The sequence below is a fragment of the Solanum lycopersicum genome, chromosome 9 (genome assembly GCF_036512215.1).
Source record: "Solanum lycopersicum chromosome 9, SLM_r2.1".
NCBI lineage: Eukaryota > Viridiplantae > Streptophyta > Magnoliopsida > Solanales > Solanaceae > Solanum > Solanum lycopersicum.
Window position 1 is genome coordinate 65,912,062 of NC_090808.1, and position 12,749 is coordinate 65,924,810.

Genomic DNA, 12,749 nt, shown 5'->3' on the forward strand with positions numbered 1-12,749 from the left:
ACACGAAGTAGTCGAAGGGGGTTCGACATCTACTATATATATTTAAAAAATTATCATATACAAATAATATAATTTTTCGTCGAAGGGGGTTCGAACGAACACCTTAAAGATATGATGGCCCGCCACTGTCGAGAGTCAAACGGTATAAATTTTGATCAACATTTCAGATGTAGTTTTTTCATCATTCGAATATGAGAAGTACTATTAGAATTTTCCATATAGTTTTTGTAAATCCAAATTTAAAATGTTGAATTAATCTAATTTGATTTTGCTTCGGCGATTAGTTAATCGATTCTCATAAAGCAAAATGTGACAATTAAAAGTGAACAGAGAAAGTAATGAAACTACAAATCTTGATTAAAATTTACGTGAACTCATTAATGTTTATTGTTATCATATATAATAATTTGAGGTTGTTATAAAACTTATAAATTCAAATCCTAACTTGATGTCATTATAAAACTCATTAAAGTTCAAATCTGAACTTAATATCTTATATAAAAACTTAAAAATTTCAAATCATGTCAACTGAAAATATAAGTTGAGAAATGACTATGTGATATAATGTGTTAGTGAATGAGGAAACAAGAAAAGTGAAGATATCATTTCATTCAAAGCCCAAAAATTAATTCTGAAAAAGGATGATAATCATTGTCTTTTCTTTCACGAAAAAGAAAAACAATCAAACAAACAGATAAAATAAAGTGATTTTCGTACCCCCTTTATTTTTCCATTATCTTTCATCATTTCGAAAAAAAAAAATTATATCATTGATATAAATTTATTTGAAAATATATCTCAATCATATTAATATGCTCGTCTATGTTAATATTTGTGATACATAATCAACACACCAATTATCATAAAAATATTGTAGTAATTTGAAGAACAAACTCGTCATTAATTTGTAATAAATTTTATTCACATTAATGAATTTTGTCATAATGCTCAGTTATTGCATATATTTTAGATGTTTTACTTGACGTGAAGCATATCTAAAACCATTATTAGATTTTCGATATTGATATTTTAATTTGCAAATCTTTCTAAGCAGTCAAAATTCTCATGTTAGATGATATGAAGGTCAAATGAGTAATTTTTGTATTTAGGATCCTTGAACTCAAATTAGTGTTTTGGAGTTGATATATTTATTCTTGATCCTAAATTCTCGTGTAAGATTACAACAACAAGTTCAATATAATTTCATAAGTAGAGTGATTGAAAAGTAAATATACGTTGATCATAGTGACGGATCCAGAAATTTAACAAAGGGTCTCCAAAAATAATAACTTGTTATGTAGGGTGTCCAAAATATATTATTTAATTATTTCGTATATCATCTTACTTATAAAATATTTTTTCTTTGGACACTCTTACCACTATGTGGCTACGCCACTTGTCGACCAACAAATTTTTAAATTAAAATATGAGAAATTATTTTAAAATATACTTTACACATAAATTAGAAATTTTACTTTACTTACAAACTAAATTTTCTAGGAGAATAAAATATTGTATCCAAAGTTAGTATCCACTTTTTATTTGTAGTATTGATACAAACAGCAATATTTTTACCTAACAAGAATTGTGGTGAATTCTTTCATTTATTATAATTTTATATAAATATAAAATATAATATAATATAAACTTTGTAAATGTGAGCAAGTATTAACAATATTTATTGTAAATATATCGAGCATAAAATATACAAGTTATATGCAAAAATCGATTAATAATATTTTTTTTTGTTAAAATCATATAATATTGTAAAGAAATAAATTCAACTAAAATTTAGTACAAAGAGCGTGACATATTAACTTTAATTTCAAATTAAATTAGAGTGAACGTGGCATTGCTTTAATGTTTGAATAACTCGTTTGGACAATTTTAGACAAAATTTGAACTAAAACCTTTTTTTTCTTAATATTTACTTATTTAGTTAGAAAAGACCTCCTCTATCCGTTGTCCTATACCTAGATATATTTCAAAAAGTTGAGAAATAATTTTTAATTTTATATCTATACCATTCTTATTATTAAGTATTATAATTTTTCTAAAAAAATATTAAGACTTGTCTTTCTATTTTTACAAAATAGTACACTTTTTTCAAATATATAAGGTACATTATTTTTAGATGTGTTAAATTACAATGAACAAATAAAAATAAATGCTGTGAAATATTTGCAACTTTTTAATATTTGAAACTTGTCTTCAAAACTTCGAAGCTAGTGCTCACCTCACCTACTAGGGATAAAATAATAAAATCAGAGTATCAATTTGTATTACCCTTAAATTTAGGGGTCTAAATAGTCAATTTTAAAAACATCATAGCGTCAAAATAGGGCGCATGATTTTTGAATTTACAGTCAAAGCCCACTTTAATAATTTACACTTCTTTAGTCCCTTTTCTTCTTCAAGAATTTAGGGTTTCTCTTCTCCACCGACGGGAGGCGTTCTTTTCCTCCTCTTCTTCACGATTCTTCTCGAATTTCTTCTATATAAAAGTGGGGTTCTCGTTATTGATCCTTTTGATTTCTTATTCAAGCTGTTCGTATGGGTGAAAACGATTCAGAAAGCTCTGAAAGTGCCAAACCCAAGAATGTATCTGAAAATTCCGACGGAGGTGATGAATTGACGGGTTTAGAGGAAGATTCGAGCAAGATGGTTTCTGGGTTTGATTCAAGTTGTGATATTTCGGGGAAAAGTTTGGATTTTCCATTGTTGGAAGGTGTAGAAGGTGGGGTTGAGGGTTTGTATATGTATAAGAATGTATTTAATTTGATTCCTAAGGCAATTGGTGCACTTGGGAAGGTTAAGATACTTAAATTTTTTGGGAATGAGGTTAATTTGTTTCCAACTGGAGAGTTAAGGAATTTGGTTGAACTAGAGAGTTTGCAAGTGAAGGTATCATTTCCTGGGATGAGTGGACTGGATTTGCAGAAGTTGAAGAATTTGAAAGAATTGGAGCTATGTAAAGTTCCCTCTAGACCTTCAGCTTTCCCACTTTTAAGAGATATTGCTGGTCTTAAGCGCCTGACTAAGCTCTCTGTCTGTCATTTCTCTATCAGGTTAGGATCTGTTTCTTCTTGCAATTATACTATCTAAGTTAATTTACACTAAACTCATGTTTAATATAGACAAAATACCTGTAGTTGGCTGTCAGTTAACTTGATAACATAAAATTTATGACTTTGTCAATGTATAAATATTTAACCAATTCGATGATGTTTCTCTGTGAACTTGTCTATATTGTTGCACTAAATACATGTGCAGGTTGCAGCTCAATATGCTTTTGGTATTATTGGAAGATTAGGTTGCATCTGCACTTTTTGCTTTTGCTGCATTCCTTAAAAGTAATTTGAATTTAATAGAACAAGTTTATTGCTAAACTAGAGTTTTTTCAAGTGCTAGCTGCTGCAACTATAAGCCACAAATTAAATAGTATTAAGCAGGGTACATGGTCGCTCAAACTTCCATTAATACAAGGGAAACTAGGTAGAGCATCCTACCAGGATGTTTTTTGCGGTCTCTTTTCTGAGGTAATATTTTCAGTTCTCGGGTATAAAATTTTCCTGTTAGTTCTAACTTGTTTTGTAGTTAACATAACCAAGCAAAACAATTTTTTACATGATTAGTAAAAGTTTTTTTTTTTTTTAAAAAAAACAGATTTTCTCAAAGAATTTTTGGATGTGGTAACACAGCTGGAGCATAAAAGAAAATAAAGACTCGTTTGTTCTGCTTAGATGCTTCATGAGATTGAAGTTTGTTAATTAGGACTAAAAGATATGCACAAAATTTTGTAAGTTGTTTATCGTGAGACTTTAGCACTCTTCAAAGGGTATCAGTTTCTACTCTAGGACCATACTAGGTTTATCCAGGATATGACACGATATTAGGATTAGTCAATAGTACATAGCATAATTAGCCCTTGGTGAAGGGTCATAAAGAGTTTTGTTTTTAACTATTTATTTGTGTTTCCTTTAATTGAATTTCTTTTCCTGTTTTTGGGAATTCTTATCCTATAGTGCATCTTAGTAGATCAAAATCATCTTATTATTTTACCTAATGTAATTTGACAGCTGAAGAGGTTATATGGTTTGCCTTTTATAATGGATAAATTTATTATTTTGAGGTTGGCATTATGCAGCCACCAGAAGACTTTTCCCTCTATCTCCGTCTTGTTGTTCCTTGCAACTACAATGAGTTACAAAGATTGTGAGACATTAAAAATCTGCCTGGTTAATCAATTTGCTGCATATTGGTTGCTGTAGTCTCCTGGCAATAATTCCCTCTGAAGGTCCACATTTTGTTTGAGAATTATCTTTTGGTCCCTGAAGACATCATTCTACTTTTGATTAGCTGGTGTTATGAAAAGCCTATGCACGAGTACGTCACATAATTTTAATGTTATAGATGTCTTAAATCTCACAGGTCTCCTGTAGGAAAAAAAGAAAAGGGAAGTATATGAAAAGTGACTTTGTTCGCTTGGAGTATGGAATATAGAATACACTGCCTCGAGGGGTTTGAGGTGCAAAAGGTGTCCACACACTTCACACTTCAGAATTGCGAGCTCTGTTGCTGTCACATCTTTCCATCACAGTAGTATGTACTATAGATAATAGCAGATTATGTGAACTTTTGCTTAGCATGTGTATCAGTTCTATATTATCACTTAATGTTGGTACCACTTGAAATTAGTCGTTTTTGCAGTTAGAAGGAGGATTCAAATTGGAAATAGGTGTTAGGATTTGTACTTTATAGTGTTCCTTTTATTGGGTGCAGTTACGCCAGAATATTGACTCTTCAGATAAAAGTCATGTTTAAGTTGTTTGACACTTGATACATTTTGCTAGATTTTAGGTTTGATATCTAAAGATATCTGTACATCACATTATATTGTTTTGATATCTGAAAGGCTAAAACTTCATTCTGCTACTCTTTTGGCAAGCAGTGCTTTACTTTTGGTAGCTAGAGGTTGAAAGTTGTGAACCATAAACTTGTAGATTCAGTTCATATCTATAACCATTTTATCTTTTTCATCTTTGTACTCCATCATAATGCCATTGTTCCATGCTGTTCTTGCAGATATTTACCTCCTGAAATAGCCTGCCTCACTAAATTGGAGTGCCTTGATCTTTCATTCAATAAGATAAAGAATTTACCTGTTGAGATAACTCATCTTAACACCTTACTGTCACTGAAGGTTGCTAATAATAAACTGATTGAAGTACCTCCGGGGTTGTCTTCTCTGCAAAGATTAGAGAGTTTGGACTTTTCTAACAATAGATTAATATCCTTGGAGAATCTTGATCTCCTTTCAATGTATAATCTGCAGAGTCTTAATCTTCAGGTATGTGTTACTGAAATTACAGTCTCTTTCCAGTCTTATTGCTTTTAGGCTTCTTCTCTAGTTTCTTTTATTTCACCGATAAATGTTTATAACATGAGAGGCATCTACTCTTAATGTGGATGAAATTCTTGCATCCCACTGGAAAAAACCCCGAAATGTATTTGTCTCAATTGTCTAGTCAAGTAACTTGATATATTGTAATTACCTTATCCTGACCCATATATCTTCATTGAAATTTGCTGTAGCACAATAAGCTTCTTAGGTGTTGTTCGATTCCTTCATGGGTATGCTGCAATTTGGAGGGGAATTTCATAGATTTGTCCAAGGATGACACCACCAGTTCGTCTTCAGAAATGGACGTGCTTGAAAGTTATGAACAGGAAACTTCTGAGAATACCCAAAATGGTGAGTTTCTTGGAATCTCTGGTCTCCCTCCTTATATTTATCTGCACATTCTGGTTCCTTTGGATCTTGTTTGTTGCCTTTCTAAGTAGTGTTGTTAGGAAGGGTGGTACCTTTGAGAAGTCTGATGAGTGAACTTTCAATTGTGTAGGAGTTTCTATCAAATTGTCGGGTCATTTATGTGGCACGTCACCTAGTCATCGATGTTTTCGGCCTCGAAAATCCAAGAAATGGAAGAGGCAGTATTATATGCAACAGAGGGCTCGTCAAGAACGATTAAACAACAGCAGGAAATGTGTTGCCTGCAAACCTTCTAAGCTAATTAATGATTCTCTGGTGGAGGCCTCATCAAGCATAGTTGATGACGATACACATGATAAAGAACTGATTACTGAAGAAGCTGAGTGCAAAGGCTCTTTAGCTAGTGGTATTGATGAACATATCAGATTAAAGGAGGACAATTATATAAGAAGATCTTCATGTGTTGCTTCTGACTCCATTGAAACATGCATAGATATTCGGAATTGTAAAACATGTGATGCTTCAGTAGGTTCTGTTTCTGATGCTGCTGATGTGGTTGAGGGAAGTTCGTCTTCTGAGGTGTCCAATAGTCCTCCAAAATCGAAAAGGCACCTGGATGGGGTCATTGATAATCCAAAACCATGCAAAACCCGCAGACCAACAGATCATTCAGAGTTATCCTGCAAATACAGCATGATGTCTTTCTGTGGTATTGATGATTATTTACCAGATGGCTTTTATGATGCTGGGCGAGATCGTCCATTTATGTCGCTGAGGAGTTATGAGCAGAAATTGCATCTTGATTCACGGGAAGTTATTTTAGTTGATAGGTAACTTCCATGTTTGCATGCCATTAATGGACTAATAGTTATTGACCTCAACTACCAACTTCAGGGAATGCTTTGCCTCTCTACTCATTTTGATTGCTTATTTAATCTGTTCAGGCAAAGAGATGAAATGCTGGATGCCATTGCTCTACGTGCTCAAGCTTTAATCTTTCATTTTAATCAGATAGATGGTCTTTTTAAAGATAGAGAACATGTTGCTGTAGACAACTTGCAAATTGCATCACTGCTTGCACTTTTAGTGTCGGATCATTTTGGTGGAAGTGACAAAAGTAGTATTGTACAGAAGGCAAGGAAAAATGTATCTGGGTCGAACTATAGCAAGCCTTTTGTCTGCACATGCCCTACTGGAAATGACGACACTACCAGCATGGTCACAAAAGAGAGTCCTAGCATCTTAGACGATATACTTTTCCTTAATCTTTGTGAGAAAGCACTTCACTCAATAAAATCAAGGCAAAATTCTGTTGTTGTTCCTATTGGGAGTTTGCAGTTTGGTGTGTGTAGGCATAGGGCCTTGCTTATGAAGGTATTTTGTCATCAGACATGTTTCTAATTAGATATGGTGGTTCTGAATTGAGTTTATTATTATGAACTGATAAATCTCATTTGTCTTCTGCAGTACCTGTGTGACCGAATAGAACCTCGAATATCTTGTGAGCTTGTTAGGGGTTATTTGGATTTTTCACCGCATGCGTGGAATGTGATCGTGGTAAAGAGGGGTGAATCATGGGTTCGAATGATAGTTGATGCGTGTCATCCCCTTGATATCAGAGAAGAGACAGATCCAGAATACTTTTGCAGGTCAGCTATTTTCCAATTCTGTGTTACTTTCTTCATGACTAATATCTGGTACTACAACCATTTATATCAATACACGTGTATGACGATATTATATTTTCAATTTAGCCAGTGTGATTATTGGTTATTTTGGGATGAACTGGCCAGCTTCTTGAGTAGTTTCTTAGTTACTAAAAATCTCTAGTTTACCTGAGTTATTTCGGAATGAACATGGCCAGATCACTGAGCTTCTTGTTTCTTTCAGGTATATTCCACTGAATCGGATAAATGTTCCTGTTGTGCCAGATGCTAGTCCTGGTCAAGTTAGTTCTTTTCCTTCTCTAACCGGTGCTGATAAAATTCATAAAGCTCCCTCCTCAACCCTCGTCCAGTGTAAATTGGGATCCCTTGAGACTCTAGCAAAGGTGTGGTTCCTGATTGTTTTTAACTTCTCCAGTTATTATTATGCAAATATACTTAAGTTCTTGTTCCAAACTTCAATGACTTGATTTAAATATGTTCTATTCTTAGAGTGACTGAACTCTAGCATGTCTGATTGTTTTTAACTTCTCCAGTTATTATTATGCAAATATACTTAAGTTCTTGTTCCAAACTTCAATGACTTGATTTAAATATGTTCTATTCTTAGAGTGACTGAACTCTAGCATGTATTGACTATTCTGTTATTCAGCTGGAATCCATTATATTGCAGGCTTATGCTTTTCATTTTGCAAATTCTTCATTATCTACTGATAAAACTTGATTGGTGACACGTACCACTAGCTGTGGGAATTTTTCTCGGCTAACATCTTTATTGACAATGCATAGTTGATTTTTTGTAAAAATTTATTCTGCTCAATTAACCTGATTTGAGCGGAATGAATATAAAAGAGCCATATGACTGATACTCACTAGTTCAGGATTGAGATTAGATTGAATGAACATTTTTGCCACTGCAGGTGCGAACTCTAGAGATGTCCAAGTCCACGGCGGATGAGATTAAGAATTTTGAGTTTAACTGTATTGGAGAAGTTAGGGTGTTGGGTGTCTTAAACAGTTCATGCATCGTCAAATATTATGGTCATCAAATATCTTCAAGATGGGTTGCTTCATCAGATGGCAGTTCAGAAAGTCGTACATTGCAGTCTGCCATTTTGATGGAGCATATTAAGGGGGGTTCACTAAAGGTATATGTTTTCCTAGAACCCTTCTCGTACCTGACTTTCCTCTCCTTTATTTCCCTTCCCTTTTGTGGTGGGAAGGGTATAAATAACACCTGATTGCCTTTTGTATTCAGCTCATTTTACTTTCTTGTCCTTAACTGGCAGAAACATGTAGATAAGCTATCTAATGCTGGTGAGAAGCATCTTCCAATTGAGCTGTCGGTATTTATTGCCCGCGATGTAGCAAGTGCATTGACCGAGCTGCATTCTAGGCATATCATACATCGTGATATAAAAAGTGAAAACATCCTCATAGATCTGGATAAGAAGAGAGCTGATGGTACCCCTACAGTAAAGCTATGCGACTTTGATATGGCAATACCCCTTCGTTCATACTTACATACTTGCTGCATTGCCCATGTTGGAATTCCTCCACCAGATGTTTGTGTTGGTACACCTCGTTGGATGGCTCCTGAGGTCTTTCAGGCGATGAATAAGCGCAATATCTATGGGTTGGTAAGTCACCAATTCTTTGAAGTTAGAATCCTAACCATCTAATTCTCTACTAACAAATACCAGTTAAATGCCACCGGCGATGATCTGCTAAAACAATGCGGTTCTTTCTGATTTGCAAATTTGTCACCCTGGGGTAAAATCAATTCAACACGGTGAAGAACTTACCACCTTCAAAAGACACACATTTTCTACTAAAAACTGATATATCACTCATTCCTCTATTAGAATTCAGCTTTATCTTGTCGTTATTGACTTCAAATGTTTTAAGCTAGAAAAGAAAGCATAATTTGTCTGTTCTATTGCGGCACTGCTACAGATTGAAGAACAATAATATGTACTCATTGACAAATTCAAATTTTCACCTTACTTTCTTGGTAATTTGTTTGTTTAAATTTCCTCATTTTTGATGCTTGAATCTACTTCGTAGATAAGGAATTTTTTTTTGAGAGTATTTTTGTATGATGGCTAATCTCAGAGGATGTATCCTGTGGCAAAAGGGGTTTTGGGGGTACTATCTCTTACTTCTTTGAAGTTGAAAAGGTCTTCAACTCTGGGTTATAGATGAGTTGCTTCAAGGTAAAAAGGTTTTCCTTGCTTTGACTTTGCAGGTTTCCCTTTTCAATTGGTAGATGAAAGCTAATAGGACCTAAAATAAGTCCACTATTGCCAAAAAATATCAGGAGGGGCAGGGTAGATTATTTCACCCTTAACCCAAATTCAATAGATGGGTAAATTGGCTAGAATGGGTTATTGAACAACAAAAAAGTATTTATAGGTGCTAATTTCCTGTATTATATATTTCCTTTTGGAGATGAACAAATAAGTTTAATTGCTTTGAGTTGGTGACTAGAAAGATAAAGTGAGTTTTTGTCATGTCTAAACTGCAATTCTAGCTTAATGTATTCGAAGGTTTTCCGAACTAGGTTTTTACTCGTCTTTCTTTGGATGTAGGGTGCTGATATTTGGTCGTTTGGGTGCGTCCTTCTGGAATTGTTAACACTGCAACTTCCTTACTCAGAGTCATCCGAGTTAGATATCCACCATTCTCTTCAGGTATTTCTTTCTAACCTTCGATTAATACCATGATGAGTACCTAGTGTACTTGAATTACCATTGTGTGATGAGGACTTCAGAAATTCCAAAGGCCTTGTATTGCTTTCGATCATGACAACTGCCTGCAGAAGTACCCTTGTCGCATGCACATTTTTTTTATAAAAGAAGTTTTTGTTTGAATTGCTTTAAATGGTAGAAAACAATGTAATTCATGTTAAACACATGCAGGCGGGTAAACGGCCACAATTAACCGAAGAACTAGAGGCAATGGCTACGTCCAAAACAGAGCTAGAGGATCTAGCAAAGTCTTGTTCTAGCTCAGACCTTGACAAGAAACAATCTGAATCTCGTATCCTGAGATTTCTTGTTTCTATTTATCGTTGGTGTACTGAGAAGGATCCAAACGACCGTCCCACAGCAGAGAACCTCTACAACCTCTTACTTTCCTGTGCTGATTCCCTCTCTTCACAACAAAGTCAAGAAGATTCATGATCTTCCTCAAATTTTGGTAGCCTTAGGATGTTGTAGATTAGCATTAGATTATTCAGCAGGAGTTACAGACCCAATATTTGGGTCTGGTGTCCCCTCATTGAGCAATGTAACATGTTCTTAGCCTTATTTGAAATGGAAAAGCCATAAGGACGTAGTCGTGTCCATGGGACATTTATGATGGTCTTGTTGTGTGTGTGTGTGTGTTGTGCATCATTTTCTTTAGTCCTTTCCTAGCTTGTAGTTGTATACATTTGTACCCATCTTCACAAATTCCAACTGATTAATTATGAAATGTATTCTGAGCCTCTAAGACTGATTTTACTATGGGAATTTCTGGATTTTAATCTTGTTAGTTGTCAACTCTTTTCTTGTTCTTTTAAGACCTTTACTTCTACTCCTTGTAGCAAATGGGATTATAAGTCTTATAATTCTGTTTATTATTCTTCTGGATATCCATGTTGCTTGGCCTTTTCATAAATGTCAGATGTGCGAGTATAACATCTTTGGAGAGTCCGAGCTAACATAACTGAATATTGTCTATTTGAGAATTAGAGTTGTATATTTTCGATATCGTAGTTAGCAAGTAAGTTATTCATATATAAAATTTGAATTTGAATTGCAATTTCGCACAACTAATATTTATATAATTAATAACTTTATATTACAAATATACCTTCATAATTCTAACCAACGATCTAAGTTTAGATCCCAATCAAGTCATTAGTATTTTGGTAGGAAATTCCACCAATGATTTTGTGATGTTGAAGCCCATTTGTCATTTCCATTCCATCATTTGCCTTTAAAAAGTTATAGTAGTTGCCTCATGCTTATTCTTTTTTATCTTTACTTTTTCTTTTCCACATTTGTTAAGTAATTGTTTGCTTCGCTAAAAACTTAGTTGCATTTTTTTATTTTATTCTTGTACCATATAATAGTGAAAAAATGTATGTTCTAAACAAAATAATCAAAAAAAGTTGAACATCATATGTACTATTATAAGTCACATAGAAGCAAAAAGCCTCCAAAGTAAAAGATAATCACCTTTTTTTTTGAGCATGCATGGACGTAATAATAACCCTTTCTTCTAGGCTTTGCCAAAAGAAAAATATATATATTATATAAAAAATAGTTGAAAATACTTTTCTTAATTTTTTAACTGTTGGAGAAAAGGAAATGCATGACAGAAAAATAAAATAAAAAATAAAACTGAAGAGGAGTATTTAGTCAAATTGTTTTGTTCCAATAAGCGTTGATATAACTAGACCGTTCAAAATCAAATCGAAAAAATAGTGTTTATTTATTGGTATAGATATTCGTCTGAAGATTTGGTAACAATCTAGGTTCTTTATATTTTTTTTTCTTAACATATTAACCGATAACTCAATAATAATTGGGGGTCTGGTATGTTAACTAATCCCTTAACGAAAGCTAATGTGACAATACATTATTATGAGTATATAATAAAGGCTTATAATCTTCCAAGTGCATGATATTGTGTTTTTATAAAATGAAAAAAAATCAACTACTATATAGTCTAATATGAGCATTAAGGTGTTTTTGATTGAGAAATGTTGGTGTTATTTAGCTTTTAGGTTCCACTAACTAATTTAATATAACTTTCTTAGTGTGACTTGCTTTTAATTTAGATTTTAACTAACTGTTAAAATAATAATTGAATCATTAATAATTAGTAATCAATAAATTGATTATTAATATCTTATAAATAATTTAGCAATCGAAATTCGAAACACAGCCGATAAGCACCTTAAAATGAAGTGTTGCCCCTCTCGCTAGAAAAACTCTAAAAGTCCTTTAATTAATGAGAAATAACATTTAATATCAAACTTAAACAAATTTACACATAATCATGTTTTCATTAGCTAATTTTATTGCCCTTAATTACAAAAGCAAAACCTAATATTCAAATAAAAAACAAATAAATATCAAATTTTGAATCGTGCGCCATTATTTTAAAAAAGATTTTGTAAGAAAATAAGTTTATGGACCATTTTTGCTGAACAACAAACAAAATATTTACAATTTGAAAAGCTGAAAGCAACTCAGATTTTGATTATATAAGTTCAAATATGACCTATCTTTAATTTGTCTGACTTTTCTTTTAATAGC

General features: G+C 33.1%; 1 protein-coding gene across 1 annotated transcript; it reads left to right on the plus strand.

The window, feature by feature from the left end:
- The first annotated feature begins 2,346 nt into the window (after positions 1 to 2,346).
- Positions 2,347 to 10,952, plus strand: LOC101254942 (uncharacterized). The gene is made up of 11 exons (XM_004247629.5): positions 2,347 to 3,068; positions 5,086 to 5,350; positions 5,596 to 5,755; positions 5,904 to 6,603; positions 6,718 to 7,147; positions 7,241 to 7,422; positions 7,664 to 7,823; positions 8,358 to 8,585; positions 8,727 to 9,077; positions 10,029 to 10,130; positions 10,359 to 10,952. Exons 1-11 carry the CDS (start codon positions 2,554 to 2,556, stop codon positions 10,620 to 10,622), a joined length of 3,357 nt encoding a protein of 1,118 aa, XP_004247677.2. The 5' UTR covers positions 2,347 to 2,553; the 3' UTR covers positions 10,623 to 10,952.
- Positions 10,953 to 12,749: the final 1,797 nt, after the last annotated feature.

Bases quoted from the DNA above. Each gene is read 5' to 3' on its own strand.
- LOC101254942 (XM_004247629.5), top strand. From the start codon at position 2,554: ATGGGTGAAAACGATTCAGAAAGCTCTGAAAGTGCCAAACCCAAGAAT. The intron at 5,756-5,903 runs GTGAGTTTCTTG...TCAATTGTGTAG, and splicing joins TTCTGAGAATACCCAAAATG to GAGTTTCTATCAAATTGTCG. The intron at 6,604-6,717 runs GTAACTTCCATG...TAATCTGTTCAG, and splicing joins GAAGTTATTTTAGTTGATAG to GCAAAGAGATGAAATGCTGG.